The sequence below is a fragment of the Stenella coeruleoalba genome (assembly GCF_951394435.1).
Source record: "Stenella coeruleoalba genome assembly, chromosome: 6".
Classification (NCBI taxonomy): domain Eukaryota; kingdom Metazoa; phylum Chordata; class Mammalia; order Artiodactyla; family Delphinidae; genus Stenella; species Stenella coeruleoalba.
Window position 1 is genome coordinate 102967622 of NC_137151.1, and position 27213 is coordinate 102994834.

At 34.0% G+C, this 27213-nt stretch overlaps 1 protein-coding gene across 4 annotated transcripts in view; it reads right to left on the reverse strand.

The window, feature by feature from the left end:
* The window catches only part of ERBB4 (erb-b2 receptor tyrosine kinase 4), a 1115448-nt gene that overhangs the window by 245841 nt on the left and 842394 nt on the right, over positions 1-27213 (reverse strand). For 3 of the 4 annotated variants that reach the window (XM_079925304.1, XM_079925303.1, XM_079925306.1), the window contains 2 exons: positions 26838-26992; positions 19451-19525 (listed from right to left, as the gene is read on the reverse strand). In XM_079925304.1, the coding sequence (XP_079781430.1) occupies positions 19451-19525; positions 26838-26992 (230 nt within the window). The remainder of the gene's footprint in view (positions 1-19450; positions 19526-26837; positions 26993-27213) is intronic. The other variant, XM_079925305.1, reaches the window with a different exon arrangement.

Genomic DNA, 27213 nt, shown 5'->3' on the forward strand with positions numbered 1-27213 from the left:
ATTGTACTGGAAAATCAATAAAGAGAACATGAAGAAAACAGAGCTCTTCATTAGCATTTAACTTGGCAAAACACGAATATCCAATTTTTCTAATTCCTGGGCCCACAGCAGATTGGAAGTAACCCAAAGGAAAAAAAAATGATAGGGTGAAGCTGTTTCTGTCTATCTCTTTTAAAATACTCTGCAGAGGACTCAGAGAAAAGACAAACAAACCCTCCTTGCAGAGACTCTTGGTGGCGGCGCTCCACTTTAACTAATGTTTTTAGCATAGAGTGGATAGCTTTTATATCCTAAGGGGAGGTCTATTGTGACCAAAATCACAAGAACACATTTTAGAGCATCTAACAATGTTTAACAATATAACTCCTTTTTGAACTTATATAAATGCCCAATCCCTAATTAGAACACATTTCTAATTATGGGGAAACCCATTTTTTTCTCAAGCAATTGCTTAGAAGATGTTATGATTCTGCAGATGTTCTGAATACAGATTTAGAGCCACCAGATAACATAAACAAAGAAAAAAAAATCAAACCTAAGTCAATTCAAATAACATTGAAATAATATAATAGCAAGACAACTTTACACTTTGCCTGAAACCATTTCATTTACATGCAAAAGAAATCATTCCTACTAAGGAAAAAAAAATCCACATCTACATGAAACAGATTCTCTTCCTTCCCAGCTAGAATATTAATTTTTCAATATGTTGTCTATTATTTTTTTATTATTGAAATTATGTACACTATTAACATTAGGCTATATTTGATAGTATATACTGTTTTAGGCATCCAGGGATGAATATTTTAAAATCTCTTTCTCTTGTAAATGATCATGAAGGAAATCTAAAAGCAGTACGAAGTTGACTATTAATTCCTTTTAAATGTCTTGACTGACGCATATCTACAAAATTTCTTCTTCTCAGTCTTTTAATTTTTCAGATTACATATGTTTATTTTTCCATGTGGGAAATTATCTAAGCAAATGGATCACCTTTACTTATAATCATGCCACCTGAGTTAATGCAAAATTTCAGTTTTTCTTAGGGCAAATAGAAGAACAAGAGATAGCAGTTAATAGGCCTTAACTTCACTACCCAGCAGTGAGTTGGTGACTGGAAAACATTATCTCTTTGGGACCACTGATATATTAGTACTTTAGTTTTTTGGCAAAATAGTCAAAAACAAACAAAACAATCTAATTTACAATCTATTTTTAAAAATTTACAACAGTAAATTTAGGATGATATGCAACAGTCACCAACCTGTAACATTCATTCTAGTTATTCTTTTTTATCAGGTAATGATGTCTTAGTAATTAAAAGAGAGCAAGAGGTAGAGAGAGAGAGAGGGAGGGAAAATAAAGGGAGAGGCCCTTTGAAGAAATCTAGCGTTAGTATTTTTTTTAAAAGGTTTAGGCATTGCTAGAACTAAGTTAATTTTTAAGTTTTACTAAATTATTTCAAAACTATATAGGATCAGAGTCATCTTATGAATTTTTAAACCATTAAAGATCCATTTATGTATATCTGTCCATCTAGGATTACTTAAAACCAATTTTTAAAAAATCAACAAACTTTGAAAGAAGGTTAATTAAGCTTATTTATCCATCAAGTCCTCTCTATAACATGACTGATGACACCATAAAGAAAGCAATACATTCATTAGAAGAAATTTTTAAATCAGGCAGTCCTTGGCAACTTTTGGTGAAATCTTTCAGCCATATTTTGATGGGACTCATCTAATTTTAGATAGGTATAAAAAATTATGATATCAAATTATATATAAATATAAATGAGACTGTAACTCAAATGTTTTCTAACTCAAATATTTGTAGTTTTATAATTTTTAATATATTGTCTATTTGATTTTTTGAATAATGATTAGCAAAATGAATGATAAATTGAGTATTTTCCATGTATTTTAATTTATGCCTAGCTAAACATATTTTTTATAATGCCAGATATACACATATATGTTATTTTATAATTTGTGAAAGACACAAATTTGGAACAATCTATCTTTCAATATAGGATTGGTGGTACATTAATGGTAGGGAAAACAATGCAACCGTAAAAAGAAGCTATTGATCTGGAAGGCTGTTCATACTGTACTATTAAGTTAGTAAGGTAAGTTGCTGAATAACGTGTGGTGTTCCCATATCTGTAAATAAATGAAACCCTTTGTTATTATATGTATGTATTAGTATATGAGTAAATGTGTAGAAGGATAAACATACATATATACACACATATCTCTATATTTAATACACTGAGCATGTTTTACTTTTGTAATTTTAAATATCATTTTTAAATATATTGAAGATAATAATTAATCTTTAAAAAACAGGAAGAAGAAAAGAAAAAGAAATACCTAAATCCCAGCTAGTTTGCTCTAACCATCAGGATGGTGAATTCTACCTTTACTGGCTTTAGATTTAAGAGAGGCACGTGGCACAAATTGCCAAGACAAGAACCATGGTTTGAGGATAAATTTAGTTACATCAATACAATCAGATGCAAATATATTTTATTTGTAAGGGATTGTTCCTTACAACATAATTCCTTTCTTAAGAGCATTTCAAGGACACTGAAATAGGAAAAAATATTCCTGATTTCCTGATATACAAATGTTCTCTACCTGCACCATTGCACACAAAAAATTGCTGATGTTTGTGATGATGGTGTAATTTGGAGTAATTGTTATATATCAGCATTTTGCAATTATCACTACAGGTATTGAAATCTGTTAATTTCTCAGAACACACACAGGGTGCTGTTAGAGTCTGATTAAATATTTAACAGTCTTCTAATTTAACGAGTCCGGAGTCATTGATAGCAAACCACAACCTGTTATTTTCCATACAAAAATAAAAAAGGGTGACCTTCAGTTGGATACACATAGAGTAACACATTGCAAATTATTGATGATCTGTGACTTAGCACCAGAATATTTTAAATGCAAAAATTAGCACAGTTTATATTTGAATTTTAAAATCTCAGACCATTACTCCCTTCACACATACTAAAACATACCCTTCCTCCTTCTTGGTAAGATGGCTTCATCTAAAACTTCAGAGAAAATACAGAACATTAAACAGAAACTCCCTCAGCCTTTATCTATTCATCTATCTGAATCTTCTCTACCCTCTTTTTCTCTCTCCTGATAAAATGATGACAGGTGTCTTTTTGTCTGCAAGTCTAATCCTTTCACATTTCCTTTGCTCCCTAATTCTTCTAGATTTTTCAGGAAATTCCTATAATTGATGATCTCTCTCTCCTGTGTCTCTACCCTTTCATTCTCTATAAGGCCTTCCAAAACAGACTCAAATTTCATCTATCTTCAATATATCCTTCTCTTGATATTATTCCCTCTCCAACTATTTCCCTAACTCTCCTTTTCTTCAAGTGTAAATTTCTCAAAATACATCAACACTAGTTCTCTGTATTTCACACTTCCTATTCATTTTTATTCCACCTGTATATTCCATAGCTGCACATTAAATTTCCTACTTAACATCACTTGGATCTACCGAAATCACCCCAAATTCAACCCATCCAAAAATACATTCATCAGTTTATTGCCGCCACACTGTGCCATTAACATATAAGTTAATGTTACCAACATCCATCCAACTTTCCAAGTCAGAAACCTAGTAATAATTATGAAGTTTCTTCACTTAATTACTTCATATCTAGTTAGTTATCAAGCCCTGTAAAAAATTTTAAATTCTAAATATTTGCTGAGTCGTCTCACTTCTTTCCATCTTTATCCAACTTCCTGACTTCCAATTCCCTGCTTATTCACATCCCATAGCTTCAACCTCCCACTCCCATTCATTGTAATATTTATGGCACTACCTCCAGAACTTTTATTTCAAGTACACTATTTTCAGGCTAGCAGCTTCCCTTTTTTTTAGTTCACCTAGGCTGTTATCTCTACTTCAACAATATTTGATAATATTGGGAACTTCAGGCCATTGACCCTAATGTGTTTTCATTGTACATTCAGCGTCCCTTATGTGCCGACTTCCCTCATTACTCAACTTAATTTTTATGACCTTTGCTATTATCATTTCTTTTTCATATAGCCTTAATTCATTGGTCTCTACCTCCTGGCTCTAGTAGATACCTGGCAAAACTCCAATCCTGGGTAAACACAAATTTCCAAGTACCCATGCCTACATGATGTAAACAATCATAACATGGCTGAATAAAACACGGCAAAGGGATCATTCTAATTTATACTGTACATCTAGTATGAGCTCCTTCTATCTTTGGTGGACTATCAAATCTTCTCTTTCTTAAAAATTCCAATATTGCCTCCCCTACGCTAATCTAAAATGATGGCCTCATCTTACATTTCATTTAAAAAGATGATAGGTTGTGAACTGCCCCATCTTCTTACCAGCAAATCCACTGTCTACCTGCCTATTTGCCTATAATCTCTAAATTCCTTCCAGTTACACTGGATGCACAGTTCCTGCTCCTTTCTATGGCCAACTTCTCCACTTGCATACTGAATTCCATCCCTTCTGATAACTAAAGAAAATTTTGCCTGCAGTTGTTCATTATCTCCTGAAATATTTTTTTGAATCATTCCCATCATCTTACAAATGTTATAATGTTTCCCAACTTAAGAAAAATAAACAAAAAAAAACTTTATCTTGATTTCATATTCTCTATTTGCAGCAAACACCTTTTGAAAGCTTTCTCTGTACAAGTTGTCTCTATTTCTGTCTCCCAGCCTCTTCTTGAGCCATTTCAAGTCAATCCATTTTGTTGCCACCACTCCAATGGAAACTGCTTTAATCTTTTCAAGTTTCACCCATAACCTCCATCTTGTCAGATAAGATGGCCAATACTTCTTCTCTATCAGTATTAGTCTTAGTCTCACTGCCCTTCACCTAGTAACTTTCTTCACTTGGCTTCCAGAATTCATTTTTTTCCTGGTTTTCCTCCTACCCTCAATTTCTCTCTCTTAATCTCCTTTGTTATATTATATCCTTCTCCACTCTTCTGTCCCTTAAATGATGGAATATCCTAAGGCTCATTGCTAAGTGTTCATTTCCATCCGCACAGTCTGCCTGTGCAATCTCATCCAATGTTATGGATTTAAATATTACTGATGATTCAGACCCCTCTCTTGAGCTCCAGAGTGTTACAACTATCTGCCCATTCAAAATCTTCACTCAGATTTCAAGTAAGCATCTCAAGCTTATCACACCCCAAACAGAATTTTTTATTTTCCCCATAAAATTTGTTCCACTTCTTCTTGAGTCTCTGTCTCAGTTTATGACATCACCTCTCACCCAGTTAACTCAGATAAAAAACCCAGGTGTCATCTGTAATATTTTTCTATTTTACCATTCCAACATCATCCAATCCATTTACAATTTTCCTCATAGTAAATAAAAATGCAAATAATTATAAAATGATATTAAATATTTTATATCTTTTACTGCACTGTAAATTTTATATTATGGATTGTGTTAATTTTTTTTTCATTCTCTCCTCAGTGCTTGATGTGTAGTAATTATAATGAATATTTACTGGCTGGTTATTGTTAAGTAGCATATATAGAAGAGTGGGTTTTTTTCTTGTTTTATCATTTCAAAAAACAAATAAAATATGGTATGTTTGATTGTATCAACAGTGGGAAGACTTTTTCTTAGCAGAAATCACATTTTACCTTATCAAACAGAATCAAATGATACACAATCTGGGGATTCATGCTCTACATTTTGTACTCATTATGACTTTCAATCAACTTTGCCCCATCCCACAAATCTTACAGTATAAACTAGAGAGGAAAATCTAAAGAAAAAGCCTGCCAAAGCCCAGCACTATATTGTCTGTTATTTTATTGCTGAGTGTCCATAAAGCTTGGATTCTTATTTCCACCTTTGGTAAGTGAGTCTGGGGGTGGCAGCATTAATGGAATTAGTGTCAGGTCTGATGGAAGCAGTTCTCATATGGAACCACAGAACTTTTACCAAATCCATACAGAATTTATAAATAACTGCCACTATAGAAAGGATTAAAAAAAATTCACCTATGTTTATTCATAAATGTCTTAGATTTGTCACTAATGTATTAATATATAAAAAAGTAAAAATATATTTATATTATGTTACCATCCTACATGAGTATATGCTTAGAACATGGGAAATATTGATATATTCTCACCAAGCAGTGCCAGGTATATTGTTAGACTAAAATATGCTGTGTGAGGACAAGCATCATAAAATGCTATACATCGGAGGAAGGCTCAATAGGTAAAAGTCAGGACTAAAGGAAAGACCACTTGGGAACCAATCTAGTAGAAAGAAGGAAATGTGGTTTTTAGAATCAATCACACACAGTTGAGCTCAAATCTTTGCGCTTCCACTTACCAGCCAAGTGATTTTTTGTAAATTGCTTAATTACTCTGAACCTGTTTCATTTGTTAAATGATAATGGTGATAACTATTTTATACCATGAAAGCTAAATGTGATAGTGTAGTGCACCTGATAGACATATATTAGAATTTTTTTTTTTAAAAGGATGGCAAAAAACAAGCTCTAAGTCTGAGATTTTGGAAAAAGCAACGCTATTCTAAGAAAGAAATAAGAACTGTTGTTTCGATTTGTCCGTTGTTCCTTTCTTTCTTATTGCATAGAACAATGGTGGCATTTACTCTGGGATTTGAACTTGGGATTTGAACACTAGGATTTGGGATCCAGAGGTTCAAGAAACAAAGAACTTTGGAAATAGATTTTGCTTTTTTCATTAAAAAAATCGGTGTTGTTTTTTTCCCTTCAACAAGTAAACTTTTTATGGTAAGGAGTTTTGTTATTGCTGTTTTATTTTTAATTCTCCTAAAAGTAACTATAATTATTCCATAAATGACTCAAGCATATGGAATGCTTTACTCTGGGCAGAGGAACAGAATGCTATGAAAACTGCAATGGCTACAGGCATTTGGTGTTTATTAGAGGTGGGTTTCCCTTTCCTGATCATTCTTTCGTTGGTTATGAGTTACTGTGAAATTACTAAAATGAAATTATATCATTTTTGGTTTGAGGGGCGATGGTAGCAAAGAATGAAATCACTGTGAGGAATTTCATTGGTAAATCAAACTGCTGTTAATTAGCTCCCACCTACATACATAGTATAAAAAATAATTGTATGTTTATGAAAGAATAATTAGGGAATGTGCTGAGGTTAATAAGAAAAAATCATGAAGAGAGCAATTTAAGTTAATATCTACATATCACTTTATGTAACCACATCACAGAAGGGGGTCCCAGTTAATTAGATTCCTTTAATTGAATAGGAAATGTAAAAAAAGAAAAGATACTTAGGGTTTAAATCCAATGTATGCCTGAGTTATATGGGAGAATAATTTTGACTCTTTTCTGAATAGACATATATATATATATATATATATATATATATATATGTCAGGCATAAAAATAGAAACTTTGACCTATACCTAAGAAATGTTTCTGCTTAAGTATTGTTCATTTATGACATAAAAATTGAAACAATATTTTAATAGAAATATTGGCTACAAAATGCAATGTTAAGAGAGTCTTTGCAATATAATTCCATGTCTCGGAGTGATTTTCAATTTAAAAAGTAGACAATACTCAGAATTCTGAATGCAGACCCAGATGATCATATTTTAGTCTTCTCTTGTAGAAGTTTATAAGATCTGTGGGCAAATATAAATCTACAGACATATGCAATGGGTACAGGAAAACAGATGTTTCTCCTTGGCTCTGTCTGACTCATCCCATCTGCAACCTATCAAAGATGGTAAAATAAATACCCTTTCGTGAACATGAAAAACCGTTCCCTCCATCATTCTTATTGTGCTCAAAACTGTTACCAAAATATTCATAGAAAAAAGGCCTACTATCTCTCCATCTAGATATCACATTCTAGAATCAAATTCTGTGACCTCCAAGGTGAGGAGGTAAGAAAAAAAATTAGTTTCTGTTTATATTAAATTTTTATTCTATCCCTTTAAATATCTATCATAAATTCTATTTATATAACTGCATAGATGAGTGTGTGACGAAAGGTTTTCATTGGTAAGAGTATCCCAAGTTTTATGATAACAGCTCTAGAGTAGCGTTGTGCAACAGATAGCTAATGCAAGCAAATGGTTATTTAAAATATTCTAGTAGACGTATTCTTAAGAGATAAAATTAATTATGATAAAATTTTATTTAACCCATATGTCCAAAACTATTAGCATTTCAACATGTAATCAATGCAAAATTTTAATGAGATATTTTACATTCCTTTCTTCATACAATGTCTTTAAAATCTGGTGTACATTTTACAATTACAGCACATCTCAATTTGTTTTAACCATATTTAAAGTGCTCAATGAGCACATGTGGCTTATGGTTACCATATTGAACGGGGCAGGTCTAGAGCACTCTTGGGGAAGACTCACCCATCTGACAAATAAATGGAAAGTCAATAAACTTGGAGTTAACATCAGGGCAGTTTGATCCTAATTATACTATGAGTTACTGTTCACAAATGGAGTATTGAACACCTGGAGCCAATGTGTACATTGAGACCTTACCGTATAGAAAATAATTATACAAAAGAACCCTGGTTTTAAATGTACAAAAGAACGCTGGTTTTAGTTCTAAGACAATACTTTAATTGCTTGCTTTTGGCTCTTTTTCAGACAAGCAAGCAATAAATTATTTGAAAGTAGCAAGACAAATTTCTCCCAGACTTAAAGGTGTTCTTATATGGCAAAGTTGCATAGGACACAGAAAATAAAATTCTTTTCTTGCAGGACAAGAAGAAATAAGAAAGGGAGCACTGAAAGTGCTATGGTAGTAAAGTAGGCAGAATTCAAAGATGGCCCACAGGATTCCAGCCTGTAGTGTATAAACATACATTCACTCAGTTATTCAATCAAATACTATTCTGGGTGTGCTATAAAAGGATTTTGCAGATGTAATTAAGGTCCCGAATTACTTGGCCTTAAGGCTGGGAGACAATCAGGTGGGCCTGATCTAATCAAGGTGCCTTTGAATTTGGGTCTAGAGGTCAGCGAGGTAAAAATTAAAAGATTCAATAATGAAAAACTGGCACACTGTTGCTATCTTTGAAGATGGAACAGGCTGCATGACAAGGAATGCTCAAGGCAAAGAATAAGCAATGAAACAAGAGCCACAGTCCTATAACTGCAAGGACCCAGATTCTGCCAACCACCTGAGTAAACCTGGAAAAGGACTCCAACCTCTGGGTGAGAACATAGCCTAGACAGCACCTTTATTTCAGCCTGGTGACATCCTAAGGAGAGAACCCAGCCATGTCTATACTTTTTTTTTTAACATCTTTATTGGAGTATAATTGCTTTACAGTGGTGTGTTAGTTTCTGCTTTATAACAGTGAACCAGCTATACATATACATATATCCCCATATCTCCTCCCTCTTGTGTCTCCCTCCCACCCTCCCTATCCCACCCTCCCTATCCCACCCCTCTAAATGGTCACAGAGCACCGAGCTGATCTCCCTGTGCTATGCAGCTGCTTCCCACTAGCTATCTATATTATATTTGGTAGTGAATATATGTCCATACCACTCTCTCACTTCATCCCAGCTTACCCTTCCCCCTCTCCGTGTCCTCAAGTCCATTCTCTACATCTGGGTCTTTATTTCTGTCTTACCCCTAGGTTCTTCAGAACCTTTTTTTTTTTTGGATTCCATATATATGTGTTAGCATACAGTATTTGTTTTCCTCTTTCTGACTTACTTCACTCTGTATAACAGTCTCTAGGTCCATCCACCTCACTACCCTCAGAATGGGAGAAAATATTTGCAAACGAAGCAACTGACAAAGGATTAATCTCCAAAATATACAAGCAGCTCATGCAGCTCAATATCAAAAAAACAAACAACCCAATCCAAAAACGGACAGAAGACCTAAATAGACATGCCTGTACTTTTACCTATAGAACTGTGTTTTTGTTTGTATTTCTGTTTTTAAGCTGCTAAGTTTATGGTAATTTTTTATATGGTAATAAAAAAACTTATATAGCAGTTGAACAATTCATTCACTTTACCTAACCACAAAGTTTTTTTTCTAATCCTTACCATTTTAGTTATCAAATATATAATCCACATTTACAATATTTTGAATTTCAAAGTAGGTTTTGAGGGCAAACTCTGATAGTTTTAGATGCTAAATTCACTAATATTTTCACACTGGAGAAGTTTAATACATTCACTGTTCTATAATTATTCTGATGTTTTTTCTATAAAACACTGAAATAATTTCACACATACTAAGCATGATTTTAAGGATTAAATACCAGGAGTAGGTAAATGATCAAAGATATATGCTATATGTGGTAACTCTCATCATTCTATAGCATATTAAATTCCAAGATATTCAAACAATAGTATTTGGGTGCTGACTAGATGAGAAGGCATTACCTTAGGACTTCCAAAAATTTACTGATAACTTTTGTGTCAGATGTTAGTAAGGGGCCAGGTCAAATGCCATTTTTTACAATATATACAAACATATATATATATATATATGTATGTATAAATAAAACTAGTTGTTTAACATATTTACATCTTAGTCATTTGAAAACATGAAATAATTTTTCTTTATTAGGAATTACTTGTTCATTTTGCCATATCTCTTACTTTTTCACTTCCTTTGTACCTTGTCAATGTATCTCTATATATACCAGCTACAGAAATGTTTGTAATGGGTTTATACTTTTAGTTGGTTGCAATTTAGACAGCTCTTAGTCTGAAAGATATTAGAAATAAAATATTATGAAATAAAATTTAATATTCTAGTCTACTAAAATCCCGAATAAAAATCCTGAGTGATATCGATGACATACTTATACCTCTAAATTGTACTCTATAAGAAAACAATGCCAGGGGTTGAATATTGGAAAAACACATGCAAAGTACTTTTAAAACTGTAAATATCTGTCTAAAGAAAGGAGCCGAGGCTTCAGGAATATCTTTCATTTAATTGCTTCCATTTTTAATAAAACACATTGGATTGTCAGTAACGAATTTCAGTGAAGCTTGAGATATTTTGAGATAACTGACTGAAGGCAGTCCTGACATCATTCCAGTTCAGAAATTAATAATTACAAACACCATAATTTCTATGCTGTAGCAAGATGCTTATGCGAAAGAGTGAAAAAGGATTCATAATGGTTCCCTCGATCTACTGAATTTTTGCTCTGACACTTAACTAGTATAATAAACATCTCCCCAGTTCAATAATGCTATCTTTAGATTTTCTATTACAGTTCTAAAGTCAATGCTCTTAAAATCTCTTTTGACTTTCAACCTTAACTATGACTTCTGGTCACATTTTTACAGTCAGTGGTTTTGAGTTTAATATTAATGTTTCCAGGATCTGTAAAAGCTTTGTAACAATGTGTGGGCATTTTGGTATCATTATAAAAGCCGCTCATGCAACCTTGTGCCACTAAATACTTTTGTTTAAAATAACCACTTGAACTGTATGAACAGGAATTAACAACAACTGATCTGAGATGTTTTACTCTTGCCTTATGCTTCTTTGACAATTTTGGTATTTTATGCGTACTGGGAAGTGTGGGACCCAAATCAGCTGGAAAAGAAGAAATTCACACACTCTCCTTCACCTCTTCGAATGCTCTTTAATTCAAAAGTAAATTTAGTGTCTAGAACATGGTGAACTAAGGATAGACTTATAATAAAAAGCCTGTGTGCTTTTATTTATTGTACTTAGGGATCATAACACAACTGTCACTCAAATAAGGTAACTATCTACAGGCAGCTTTGACCGTTCGATTTGGACATAAGAATTAAGTTCCTTGGGGGCAAAACAAAGAAAAAGGATTGTGCCATTCGTGAAAGTGGTGCCAACAATATCACATCATCTCTCTCATATATCACACATGGGTCACACTGCTAAAGAATAAGCCGTTATGTGACCTCTTAGGTAATAACCGCTATATCGTAAAGTAAAAGTGTGACACAGGCATTAAAATGCGACAGGAATATAAAACGTTTCAAATATCTGGCTATATGAGATTTAGGGAGTTAAACTAAGTTCAATTACCTTATTTCATATTGTGAAGCATTCAGGATAATTGAGTTGAAACAAACAGCCAGATTAAAATGCTTGAACATATATCTAGTAGTTGTTATAATTTCTGTCACAAATTCAATAAAAATTATTAGTTTACAGTCTGAATTGCTAGCTAACAAAAAATGCTTTGCCAAATAGAGACTTTGCTTGCTGAGATGAACAAGTTTAGTCTCTAATGGAGTAAGGATTTTAAAAAAGCTTTGGAGATATGTTTGACAAAGAAACTAAAATAGAATAGAATCTAATACATTGTTTATCAGAATCTATATGAAAACAGCATATATGCAAGCTACAATAAATTGCATACAAAAAATAATATTAATAATAAACTTTTTGGACATATTTCTTCATAAGATCCTTGATTGGGAAGGAAGAGCATCAAAGCTAAATGCTATTTTTAAGGCATTTATTTCAGATAAGGAAAGAATGGAGACGTTTCAAAATATCAAGCATTATTTTCACTATAAGTAGCATATTCTAGGAGGCTACAGGTAAAAAAAAAATTCTATACTGTCCTATCCAATCTTCCTAGAAGAAATTCCAGCAGCAGCCTGTAAGGTAAATCGAGTGTGGAAAACCAATTCACAAATTGCAGGCTCGGGAAAGAATAACACTGCTTAGAAAATGAAAGTCGATCAAGATTGGAAACATTTCACCTGTTTTCATTTAAATCTTCAATTTCTTTTCCTGCTGGTTTAGGAAATAGAATATAGCATAATGGGGCAGTAGGGAGTATGAACTCTAAATATCTTGAAATGGCCACATTGACATGCTCAATGTAATTTTCTGTAACTAAAAAAAAACTAGGCTTTGGATAATCTCCCAGTTAAAGCATGGTTTATGAAACTTAAAACATTATTTTATATAAAGTTCTGTCCTCCTATTATGTAACATTTATTTTAATCAATTCAGACAGAAGCTTAAAGAAAACTGTGATGGAATTTAAAAATGGAAAATGATCTGAATATTACTAGACTAGTCACCTGCTTTCAATTAAATATATACCCACCCCATTTCAGAGAGGTAAGCATTTACTGCAATACTAAGGACCTGAAAAAGGAGGTACCTGTTACTTTTACTTCTTACCCAATCCATGTCAAAATGCTCTATGGTCATAAATACTTTTCCAAAGTGTCCAAGCTAAATCTTTCATGTAAATTCCAAATTGCCTTATAAACAGCCTCTGGCAAGTCAATCAAATCTAACAAGTCAATACAATTGAAGAACAGAGTCACATTGCTTTAAATTTAAGTTCAAAACAGGTATTAATTAAAGATATCTAGAGTTTTCTGAAAGGAACAATTAGTTACCTACTACCAATTCTTTGAGATCATTATACTTAGAAGTGTGATATAAAATTTAAGTACTTAAAGCCTGAGAAATTTTGATATGTTAATTCCATAGCCATTGAACTATTGGATTAATGCCCTGATATAAAATACTAATAGAACACAACATCATGAGATTTTTAAAAAGACTGTTTTGCTAATATTTCAACTAGAGTAATAAATATCACCAGTGAACATATACTAGATAATGGCTCCTTTGCGTTATCTCATTTAATCTTCACACCAATGTTATGAGGTATAAGGATTCTCATTTTAAATATTACCATTATTGTCCCCATTTTACAGATAAAAAATATTGTAGAGTCAACACTTGAACTCAGGCTTTTACATTCAAGAACCTCTGCTCTTTATGGTACCTATTTATGACAAAACTCATCTGAATTAGGTGTATTAGTCTGAGACTATACGGAATGGCCTGGGAATCTATGCAAGCAAGAGGACTGAAAATTCCCAAACCTCTTTTTTTAAATGTTGCAAATATTAGATCTATAAGATACACTATGATTCTGAGTTATATAACCTCAATTACTATCATTGAAAACCACAAGTCACCCATCACTATGGTTTTAACTCTCTGTCTCTGCATATGCCTCTGCCTATGACCTACTGCCATTGGTACCAGTGGCCCTCGCTATGACAGTGATTCTCAAGATGAAGAAAGAAATGTCCTCCCTTCCTTCAAAGGACTATCAAAGAGGTAGAGGGACACATCAAAGCTCCCTGGGTGACTCTGAGAGACTTCCCTCCCCCTAGAGGGATATGTTCCTCCATCCTCAACGTTTAAAATATTTGATATCTAGAGAAATAATAAGTAATAGCATTTAATGAGTAATTAATTTAAACCAGGCACTGTTTTATAGACTCATTCAATCTTCATAGCCAATTTATGAATGATATTAATATTCCTATTGTATAATGAAGAAAGTGAAGCTCAGATAATATAAGGAACTTCCCTAAGGTCACACATCTAAAAAATGGTAGAACCTGACTTTGAACTCAGAAAATTGAATTCCAAAGACAGCACACTTTACCACCATACTACATCGCCTTTCGTTAATTGGCTGTGAAATATTAAAAAATCATCAAAACAAATGTGAAAACATGCTTCAAAGTGATAGTACAGTGACTCAACCAAAGGCTCAAGGAGGAAAAAATATTTCATGTATATAGGAACAATCTAAAATAGACGCTAGCTTATAAAACTGCAGTTTGGGCCTTAGGTTCTCTTTCCCTCCCTCTTTCTCTCTCTGTCTCTCTCCTATTGATTTTTTTCCCCATAATTTGACCTTGCTCTGAACGACTGTACTAACTGGTCTTGATTATGCCCAAATGCCAAAGTGCCACTGTTGTATAAGTCAATTAACTCTATCACATTCCTTTTTTTTTTAGAGTTTAATTCTCTATTTACTTCATTAAAATAATTTGTTAATAAGACATATCACTCATTTGTTTTAAAAACATTTAAAGGCAAAATACCATATAACTGAAATAAAAACTACAACTAAATTACATGACAGATGAATCTCATAAATATAATATTTAGCAAAAGAAGCCAGATGTAAAGAGGACATAGTGTATGATTCAATTTATACAAAGTACAAAAACAGGCAAACTGACCTATGTTGTTAGCATTCAAGGCAGTTGTTACCCTCAGAATGGAGCACAAGAAGTGTTTCTCGTTCTGATACTATTCTCTTTCTTGATCTGGCTGATGATTACATAAATGTTTCATTTGGAGAAATTCACTGAGCTTTACACTTATGTTTTATGTATTTTTACACTATATATATTTCAATCAAAACTTTACATGAAAAGGCAGTGCTTTATCCAAAACAGTTGCTTTGCTAATTGTAATTTAGTACTACTTTCTCTCTTCCAAAAGATACAATTAACTTGTTTCATAAAGAAAGCTAACAATATTTCCACATAACATTGTAAAGTTACTATTTTCCTAAATATGAGATGTTTTAAAAGTCAAATTTATTGAGGTATAATTTATATACAGTACAATTCATTTTTTTAAACTGAATGACCATTTTTGACAAGCCCATACATTTGTGCAACCGTCACCACTATCAAGATACAGAACAGTTCCTTCATCTCCTCAAATTTCCTTATGACCTTTTGTTGTCCAAAAGGACAACCTCCCTCTCCCACCTCTCCCACCTCCCAGTTCCTGGCAATACTGATCGACTTCTGTCTCCATAGTTCTTCCTTTCCAAGAATGCCTTATAAATGGAATCCTATACTATGTATTCTTTTAAGTCTAGCTTCTTTCATTTAGCTTAATGTTTTTATTTTTTAATAGATCTTTATTGGAGTATAATTGCTTCATAACACTGTGTTAGTTAATGTTGCATAACAAAGTGAATCAGCCATATGCATACACATGTCCCCATATCCCCACCCTCTTGAGCCTCCCCCTCCCATCCTCCCTATCCCACCCCTCTAGGTTGTGGCAAAGCACCAAGCTGATCTCCTGTGCCATGCTGCTGCTTCCCACTAGCTAAATATTTTACATGGTAGTGTATATATGTCACTGCTACTCTCACTTCACCCCAGCTTTGCCCTCCCACCCCATGTCCTCAAGTCCATTTTCTATGTCTACCTCTTTATTCTTGCCCTGCAACTAGGTTCATCAGTACCATTTTTTTTTTTTTTTAGATTCCATACATATGTGTTAGCATACAGTACTTGTTTTTCTCTTTCTGACTTACTTCACTCTGTATGACAGACTCTAGGTCCATCCATCTCACTACAAATAACTCAATTTCATTTCTTTTTATGGCTGAGTAATATTCCATTGTATATATGTGCCACATCTTCTTTATCCATTCATCTGTCAATGGACATTTAGGTTGGTACCATGTCCTGGCTATTGTAAATAGTGCTGCAATGAACATTGTGGTACATGTCTCTTTTAGAATTATGGTTTTCTTAGGGTATATGTCCAGTAATGGGATTGCTGGGTCATATGGTAATTCTATTTTAGTTTTTTAAGGACCTCCATACTTTTTCCCATAGTGGTTGTATCAATTTACATTCCCACTTATTTTTATATTCTTCCTAACCTATCTGTTAGTTTCCTAGTCTAATTTTATTTTTTACTTTGTTACTGCTTTTTGTTTTTTTTTTCTTTTGCTCCCTCAGGCGGCTTGTGGGATATTGGTTCACGAGCCCTCCGAGTCTGAACGACTGGCCTCACAGAGAACCTCAGACCCCAGGGAATATTCATCGGAGTGAGGTCTCATGGATTTACTCATCTCAGCACCAAGACCCAGCTCTACCCAACAGCCTACAAACCCCGGTGTTGGAAGCCTCAGGCCAAACAACCAGTAAGACAGGAACACAATCTCACTCATTAAAAAGAAAAAAAAATGGGATGGCAGAAAAATATGTCACAGATGAGGGAGCAAGGTAAAAACCTACAAGACCAAATAAATGAAGAGGAAATAGGCAGTCTACCTGAAAATGAATTCAGAGTAATGATAGTAAAGAAGACCCAGAATCTTGGAAATGGAATGGAGGCATGGACTGAGAAAATACAAGAAATGTTTAACAAAAATCTAGATGAACTACAGAACAAACAAAAAGAGATGAACAACACAATAACGGAAATGAAAAATACACTAGAAGGAATCAATAACAAAATAACTGAGGCAGAAGAACTAATAAGTGAGCTGGAAGACAAAGGGTGGAAATAACTGCCGAGGAGCAGAATAAAGAAAAAGGAATGAAAAGAACTGAGGACAGTCTTAGAGACCTCTGGGACAACACTAAATGCACCAACATTCGAATTATAGGGGTCCCACAGGAAGAAGAGAAAAAGAAAGGGTCTGAGAAAATAGTTGAAGAGATTATAGTGGAAAATTTCCCTAACATGGGAAAGGAAATAGTCACCCAAGTCCAGGAAGCACAGAGAGTCCCATACAGATAAACTCTGGGAAAACACACCAAGACACATATTAATCAAACTAACAAAAATTAAATTCAAAGAAAAAATATTAAAAGCAGCGAGGGAAAAACAAAATATAACATACAAAGGAATCCCCATAAGGTTATCAGCTGATTTTTCAGCAGAAACTCTGCAAGCCAGAAGGGAGTGGCAGGATATAATTAAAGTGATGGAAGGGAAAAACCTACAACCAAGATTACTCTAACCAGCAAGGATCTCATTCAGATTCGATGAAGAAGTCATCAGACAAGCAAAAGCTAAGAGAATTCAGCACCACCAAACCAGCTTACAACAAATGCTAAAGAAACTTCTCTAGGTAGGAAACACAAGAGAAGAAAAAGACCCACAAAAACAAACCCAGAACAATTAAGAAAATGGTAAGAGGGACATGCATATCAATAATAACCTTAAATATAAATGGATTAAATGCCCCAACCAAAAGACACAGACTGGCTGAATGGATACAAAAACAAGACCCATATATATGCTGTCTACAAGAGACCCACTTCACACCTAGGGACACATACAGACTGAAAGTGAGGGGATGGAAAAAAGATATTCCATGCAAATGGAAATCAGAAGAAAGCTGGAGTAGCAATACTTGTATCAGGTAAAATGGACTTTAAAATAAAGACTGTTACAAGAGATAAGGAGGGACACTACATAATGATCAAAGGATCAATCCAAGAAGAAGATATAACAATTATAAATGCTTATGCACCCAACATAGGAACATCTCAATACATAAGGCAAATGCTAACAACCATGAAAGGAGAAATCGACAGTAACACAATAATAGTAGGGGACTTTAACACCCCACTTACACCAATGGACAGATCATCCAAACAGAAAATTAATAAGGAAACACAAGCTTTAAATGACACAATAGACCAGATAGATCTAATTGATATTTATAGAACATTCCACCCAAAAGTGGCAGAATACACTTTCTTCTCAAGTGCACATGGAACATTCTCCAGGATAGATCACATCTTGGGTCACAAATTAAGCCTCCGAAAATTTAAGAAAATTGATATTGTATCAAGCATCTTTTCTGCCCACAACGCTATGAGATTGGAAACCAATTACAGGAAAAAAACTGTAAAAACACAAATACATGGAAGCTAAACAGTGTGCTACTAAATAACCAAGAGATCACTGAAGAAATCAAAGAAGAAATAAAAAAATACACAGAAACAAATGACAATGAAAATACGATGGCTCAAAACCTATGGGACACAGCAAAAGCATTTCTAAGAGGGATGTTTATAGCAATACAATCTTACATCAAGAAACAAGAAAAATCTCAAATAAACAATCTAACACTACACTTAGCTTAATGTTTTTGAGATCCATCCATGTTTTGTGTAAGTCAGCAGTTTGTTCCTTTCTGTTGCTGAGTAATGTTACAATGTATAGATATACCACAGTTAAAAAACATTTGAGTAATTTCCAGGTTCTGGTGATTTTGAATAAAACCACTACAAACATTTATGTATAAGTTTTTGTATAAACATTAGTGAAATATTTTGTTTTTTAATTCTAACTTGTAATTTCACCTGCACAAAATATTTTCTACACTGCCTTTAGTCTATAGTAATGCTTATGCCTAGGGAATATACCAACCAGTTCAAAATAACATAAAATCAGAAATTGAATCAAGTAACAAACACCTGCAAATTCTGCAAATTACACTCTTAAAAATATTTTTTGCAATCATCTACATAATTAAGAACATAAATACTACTGAAGCTCTAGATTAATATTTAAAATATTGTTTAAATTTTACAAAATTAAAAATCAATGGTATTACTAATTTGGATTCTACAGTCATAATGAAAAAAGGAAGAAGAGGTAAGAAATGTGGCTTGAAAAGTAAAGGGTTACATGCCTCTTTTGCAACTCCCTGATTTAACGTATTATAAATTTCACCCAACTGGTTAGTACTTTTTTATCCATGATAACTGGGAAAGGATTTGAGTGACAAAATGGAAACATGGTAGATGTTACCTAGCATGTTGTGGTAAAGTGGAATGGCCCGTCCAAAGGTAGTAAATGCAGTCATGACTAGTAGGACCGCTACACCTGCAGGCAATTACAGAACAGAAAACATCATTCTCCATTCACAGTGGCATGCACACACATGCACCAGTGCTCACACATGGAGCCTTGGAGGAAGAACATGGGAAGCAAGCACACCAAGTACCTATCCATCAGGCCGATGCAGTCTTCAATACTTGAGCCTATGCACCTGCAGAAGATCCAAATTTTAAAAATACAAGGAAAGAAAAATTAGTCATTTTTAAAAAGAAGATATAAGACAAATACCGATGGTGTCAAACTCTTAATTATTGTTAATAGACAATTTTTGAATATCATGGATTTAAAGCTAGTGAGAAGGTTACTGTACTTGATGGATACCCAGAAATAAATTGTAAATACTACACAAATGGAATGCAAAGAAACAAGTCCACAGTAAAGGAAACTGTACTCTGTTTCTGTGGATAATTTCCAAGCACATATTGCTCATTTCTAATACTTTACATTCATTTGAATCATTGGTGATATTATGTCTTGATGAATAACTTGATATTTCAATGGCTATAATTGGTTTCATGTATACAGTTTCTTCTAAAAGGCTTTAAGCTGAAGTAAAAAACAGAATCAATAAAAAAGAAAACATGAGCTATTCAATATAATATAATAACCTGACGCTTAATACTTATTATTAAAGATTGATTTTAGCAGAAAATGAGTTAATGTGCTTTAACGTTATTCTCATGGATACTTTACACAATCACATTATTCCATTCCTTGGTTGTGACTGTCTTTAAAACATACTTATGTTTAAACATGAATTCATTTAACAGGCAAAATAACTGGCTTCACCATACTGCAGTTTATCTTGATACTTGCTTTTAAAAAATCAGTGCCATAACAGTCAAGTGAAAACAGGTTTTTAAACTGCCATAATATCTAACTCAAACAATAAAAAATAAGTAAATACTCCCCAAGGAAATGAATAACTTGAGACTCAGGTAAGTAAAGAATCCACAGAGGTTAACATTTAAGTAAAATTATATAAGTACACAGAATTCTGATTTTGAAGTATTACAGAAATATTTCTTCCATCTACCAATAAATTTGAATTGTATTTCTTTCCCTTTTCTCTCATTAAACACATATAGCTGCAGTGCAGTATCAAGATTCCTTGTACAGCTATGATTTATTGAACTGTCTAATTCTTCTGGTAATATTTTTTCCAAATTCTAATTTCTAAAACTGAAAAAGAAGTTGAAGTTAAAATCATTATGTAATGAGGTAATAAGGTGCTCTTGTATAAGGCCAGACTGTCCATTATATCTTTAGAAAACTCTGTAACACGTAAATAAATATAACTATGTATAATAATAATTAAGTCACTATTTTCCTCCTTCATCAGTATAAGTTATAATATTCCTACTAGGTGGAAAATTATTTTTCTTTTGAGGATTGGCTTTGAGTGGCTTAGAAAAATATTAATGTACAGGAATACATGAAATACACTGTGAAAAAGGCTTTTAAAAAAAAGCAAATAAGAAATTTAAATAAAAATATAGAGCACATAGCATTGAATTGGTTCCAAAATTCATAATCAAAACCATTTCTAAAAATAAAAAACAATTAGTATAAAAGTTTGCAAATTGTCTTATATGGTTTTCTTCTATTCCAAAGGACTTATTTTTTTCTAGTTTCCAGTTATACCTTCTTCAAAATGCTTTCTTAAAATACAGTAGTGCCATTTTTGTAAAATTAATAGTCTACTTCTTACTTCCAAATGATAATCTGAAAGCTATGGTTAGTTTGTAATATGTATTTATTATAACCTTTGAAAGATAAATGTATTTGAAAGTAAGCTTTAACTTGAGGGGAAAGTTAAAGAGTGAATAATGAAAGATTTTCATTCATCCATTAAAAAAAAAAAAAACTCCGTCACATGCCTACTAAGTGTTCCTACTATTCTAGGAGCTGGGGGGAGAAAAAAGATGAATTAGACATTTTCCTATTTTTAATGAGCTCAAACTTTAATGAAGGAGACAGATGCATAAACATATGTGTATTGTACAATACGATAAATATAATGAGGAACACGAACCAGTGACTTAGGAGAGTGTGGAGGAGGGACACAGAGTTTCAGAAGGTTGGGGTCACACCCTCGGAGAAGTTAGAAAACTGAAGTTCAGAGTTCAGAGTCCTGATAACCAGGATTGGGGTGGCAATAATTTCTAAGGGGTAAGAAACAGCAGGAGCAAAAGCATCGATCTGAGGAAGGGTAGAGAGTATACGAACAGCTACAAATAATTCTGAATAGTTAGAGAACAACATTATGAGGCAACAGGGAGAAGGAAAAAAAGAAGCTAGATCACTAGAAAGGAACCAGAACTGAAGACTGTCTGCTTAGGAACAAACAATGGGAAACCACCGCAGGGTTTTAAAGAAGTTGTGAAATTGCTAGATGTGTGTTATACATTGATCTCTTTGCCCACTGAAGGCTAATCAGCTGGGAGCCAGACAGATTCCTTTGGCACAGAGACTGTTTTAGTCTCTGTAAGAGATGATGAAGGATTAAACTAGGGAAACAGTAACTAGGATAGCGGCAGAGTTGGATTTAAGGAATACCTTGAAAGGTATGGGGAAAAAAAAAAAAAACAGTAGTTGGTGGCTGATTTGATGATGGAAGAGGAAAGATCAAAGGAGTTAAAGATGACTCATACTTCTAACTTTGAGAATAGTGGTACCATCAGTGAGAGAATGCAAGAGGAGGAATACCTTCCTCTGTGTGTGTGTGTTCCGGAAGCAGGGTTGATAGTTTCAGTCTTAGGTATCTAAAGTTTAGTGTGGTTTTCCTACATCCAGGTAGAAATGTTCCTCAGCATCTGGAAAGATGAGTCTGGTGGAGGGGACGGTGTGGGGGGAGGAGAGGGAAGCAGGAGGCACAGGTACAATGATCCAGTTTTGAAACATCATACAGGAGAAGGCTGAAATCATGTAAGTGGATGTGATGGCTGAAGAAGGATCTATAAAGTGAGAAAAGCAGAGACTGAGACTGAAACTCAAGGAACTCCAATAATTAGTAAATGACATAAGATGAGCTCATAAGCCAGAAACATAGGAAAATATGTTTGAGTAAAATCAATTAATTGCAGTGTCATGGAAGCCAAATCATGAAAAAACTTCAGGAAATGGATGATCATCGATCGTTGTCAAGTGCAAGAGAGGTCTAGTAAAAGAACTACTAAGAGTATGTTAGTTGTCATAGTCAAGGTCACTAGAATTTAGGTTGCTGTGAGTTGAGAAGCAAATTGCAAATAAGAGAATAGAAGCAAGGGAAAAGGGAAGAGCTACTGAGGGGGTGGGGTGTGAGGTCAAGAAAGTTTGTCTAGGAGATTTTGTAGGGTATTTGAGATTTAAAGGTATTTATAAGTAGAGGATAAAACAAGAATGGAAGACAGAATAAGAGTGTGGTCCCATTTTTTCTAAATACAAATCACTGTGTATTTAAAGATGTATATTCTATTTCAACTCTTTGTACTTGACATAAGCCAATAATTAGCACATGCAATTTATATAGATTCAGGAAAATCAAAGAATAATGGAAACATTAAACTTTTGAAGAGTCAAAATCCCAAATAAGAGACTGAATAAAGATGTGAAATAATACAATTCTCTAGATAATTAGTGTTCTAAAGTAGAAACTTTACAGAAAGTTCGGAAAGAGAAACTGTAACATGTTAATATATTAAAAAAACTGGAATTCCAAATATTGAGCTGTGTTTAACATTTGCTTGTACTTACTGATTTATGAACACCTTGATATACCCATACAAGTAACATAGTTGAGATATTTTGACAAAATCTTCTCTGAATTTTGAAATTAAAATGGAAAAATATTTTAAAATTTCATTACAGAAGTTATCGACAATAATTCCACAAGCAGCCCTTCTTTTGTTCTCTCCAGCAATGGAAATTCTTTCATTACATACATTTAAAAATATAAAAAGAATTGATGAGAAAAATATTAAGGCATATAGAAAATTTAATAGTATCAAATCATGATTCTAATATTACTAAAAACTTTTAATGAACTTTTTAAAGATGCCCTATTAAAAATAAATATCCCGGGGCTTCTCTGGTGACACAGTGGTTGAGAGTCTGCCGGCCGATGCAGGGGACACGGGTTCGTGCCCCGGTCCGGGAGGATCACACATGCCACGGAGCGGCTGGGCGTGTGAGCCATGGCCACTGGGCCTGCGCGTCCGGAGCCCGTGCTCCGCAACGGGAGAGGCCACAGCAGTGAGAGGCCCGCTTACCGCAAAGAAAAAAAAAAAAAAAATCCCAGTTCACGTCTCCAAACAAAAATTAAATTGACATTCATCATGGACGCAAGTGATATTAGTAAAGAAACTATAATCTTTGCCCTTACGACTACTCAACTGCACACTAAATTTAGTTTACATGTCCTCTTTTAAAATTTCTACCTTGCTAATTTCAAATATGAATATCATTTCTAAGTTTTAAATTCTTGCTAATCATTTCAAAATACAGAGGGATCTCTGATGAAAGGATATAAATTGTAAGAATAAAAATTCACTGGACTGTGACTTCCTAGTGATCAAGAGCTGTGTCTTGCTTATTTCTGAACTTAGCTATCACTGTATCTGATACACAACAGGTGTTCAATATAACAAACTTGAACAATGAATGAAATGAGAAAGGCTGATAAAATAAAAGTTCTCTAGTCAAGGCAAGAGGAGACAATGTTATTTTTTTTCCTCTAGGAATATTAGTGAGACTCTCCTGATAGGTACTAGCTAAATGGATCACCTATTTTAAAAACATCTAAAGAACTTATTAGAGTCAATACATTTAATGTGCTTTTAGAGTGGTAAAAGGGCTTTTAAGGTATTACATGATAATTTTACTTTCAGATGATCATTAAACAGTATTCAAAGTAAGAACTTCCTTCTGAAAAATGATTTGAAAGACTATTTCCATTAACTTGGTTCCTGAATTATCCAGCTGACATAATATTGGCATATAAAAGAAAAGCTGTTTTCCAAAGTGGAGTTGGCATGGTGAGCTCACGCTTACTGATAGGTCATTTATTATGTATGTTTAGGAATAAAAATAGTCACTTGTCCCATCATCCCTACTGCCCCTATGATCTTCCTAGGGAAAGATTCTATCTCTACATGCTCAATTTGAAAGGAAGGGACTGAATGCATAGAGCACCTCATTGCTTCATTAAAAGGATCTCAAAGCACAGTGTTGCACTGCAGTAGTGTACAGAGGAGGGCTTAAGCATTTAGAAATGCCCAAATCCTAAATTCCATTCTGAGGCTGAGACCACAGAACTCTTAGGAAGTGAGTGAACCTGGACAATGCAGATGCTGTTAGAAAAAGGATGGCAGGAAGATAAATGAAAACAAAGACAAGAAACTGACGGGATTAAGTCAGTCATTACAGAATCCATTTACCTTAGAAGATGCCAGGGAGTACACTAGTCAAATTCTGTCTCACCATCATTCTGCACCAGTGAATTTAAAGTCATCATTTTATTTACTAGGGTTCCCAAGTGATCTGGTCAGGTTTGTTTCCTGTTACACCTTCATCCTCCCTTTTGGTTGACATCCAACTTTTGTTACTGTGGTAAATTGATCTATTCGTTGTCCCTCCTTCTACTTTCCCCCCACTATATATCTTTTCTTTTATTATATAATCATGATTTAAAAGGACTGAGAGGAAGACACACCAGCCACACATCCAGACTATGTACGGCTCTGTGATCTCACTTTCATTTCCCTAATAGCTTTGTTGTAATTAGATTTGCAAAAACAGCAAAAGGTCTCATTTTGAATGGCAACAGCTGTTGACATCAACATTACATTGAATAATGTTTGTTTAATTTTAGATGCAAAACAATAAAACCCTCTTGTGGATGATTATTTTAGCAGGCAACGTTTTCCCTTTCTGTTGCTGACCCTTCTGCTCCAGCAATACCAGTATCTTCATGAAATACCCTTAACTGAAGTGTGCCCAAAACTCGCAAGGGGAGCAGCTTATTCTTTCTAATTTCCTTGAAGCAGAGTGTCTATGTGACTATTTCAGTATCCTCAAACCAGTGAGGTGGCATTAGCTCTTCCAAGCTGAATTTGAATGGCAGCATATTACTTTACCTTTTGAGGATCTGCCACTTCACAGAGTGAATTAAGCTGATTTCTTGACCTGCAGGAAATTGTAGCAGCATCTGCAAATTGATGTCCTCTTGGCAGAAAATGATGTTGCTTGATTAACTTCTTCAATATCCCCTAACAGCCAGCCCTTACTCTGGCAGAAAATCTCTTTATGGAATCTCATACTTTCCTGCCAGATCTAAAGCACCCAAGATGATTCTCCACAAGTGTCTCTGTGTGTTTGTATGTGTGTGTGCACATGTGTGTGGGCACTCACAATGGAGAAGAGGTATTTTGGACAGAAGGAGGACAGAGCATGTGAAACTGCCCTTGATTCTAAATTTATTCCCCTTCTACAGGAAAGAGAAGGAAAAGTCCTTATTAAAAGAGATTTGCTGTCTTTTAAAGAAATAGTTGTTGGGATTTGTTCGATGAAGTGACATTATTTCTTTTATAGTTCAGTGCTTTTCTTCTTTCTGTAATATGTCTTTGTTACTCAACTGTTATCAGTATCAAAAGTAGTCTAATTATTATTCATTTTACAATGCATCCTTTTGAAAAGTAGAAAAATGTGTACCCATCTTTGAATTGTCCTATATCGGTTGAAGAAACACTAGGTTGTAGGTTAACCTATAATAGAATCACTTTCACAAAATGTACTTGTATTTTTATTAAAATACATATCACTAGGTTCCTTTTTTCTGCTTTTGCTTATATTTTGCTGAAGGAGTAATACAAGGCAGCATTTATCAAAAAGAGACCTTCACTTTAAAGTGATTGTAACAACAAAGAAACAGAAACAGAAAATCTCTGTTAAAGATTTATTAAGCGTGAATCTCAAAAGTACAAATACTTGTCTTTTCTGATATCTTTAATCCTCAGTAAAATTTGGAAGAATTTCTACACTCCATACAAAGTATACCTGATACCAGCTTCACGAAGGTGTCAATAGAAGTTACAGGAAAATGTTCAACAGAACTATTTTAGAGGGTATAAATTCGATTCCATAAAGCATTCTTATAGAAAGGAGTTCTCTTAAAATCAACACATTATATAAACATGAATAGAATTTTGCGTGAGCATATTATGTATCCAGTAGACTGTGTCAGGGATAAAATGCATGTATGCACCTCTTGATTAGTAATACGCACATGATTAAGCTTTGGACCAGTAAAGTTGCTTACCCTTGGGTGCAGTTTGGATGGCATGGGTGGCACTCCCGATCCTGATCTGCATACTTGAAAATGAAACTGTTTGCCCCCTGTAAGCCATCTGGACATTTTTCCACACAGTTCGGGCCATCCTTAAAATGGGAGCACTTTGTACAGTTGTCAGGTCCCTGAAGTGTGGAAAAAAAAAAATAGAGGAAGAAAACTGGGTGCCATTTCCTCTGGAATGTATTCATCTGGTTTAGTTACTGAGACTTCAGTGGGTGGCCAATCTTCCTCTAGCGAACTGAAGAGCATTTTCAGAAGTACAAATGGGGATGCTGCTATTGTAGCTTTGTGATCAGCAAAACTGTCCAGTGATTTTTCCAGAAGGACATCAGCATTTTCTTTC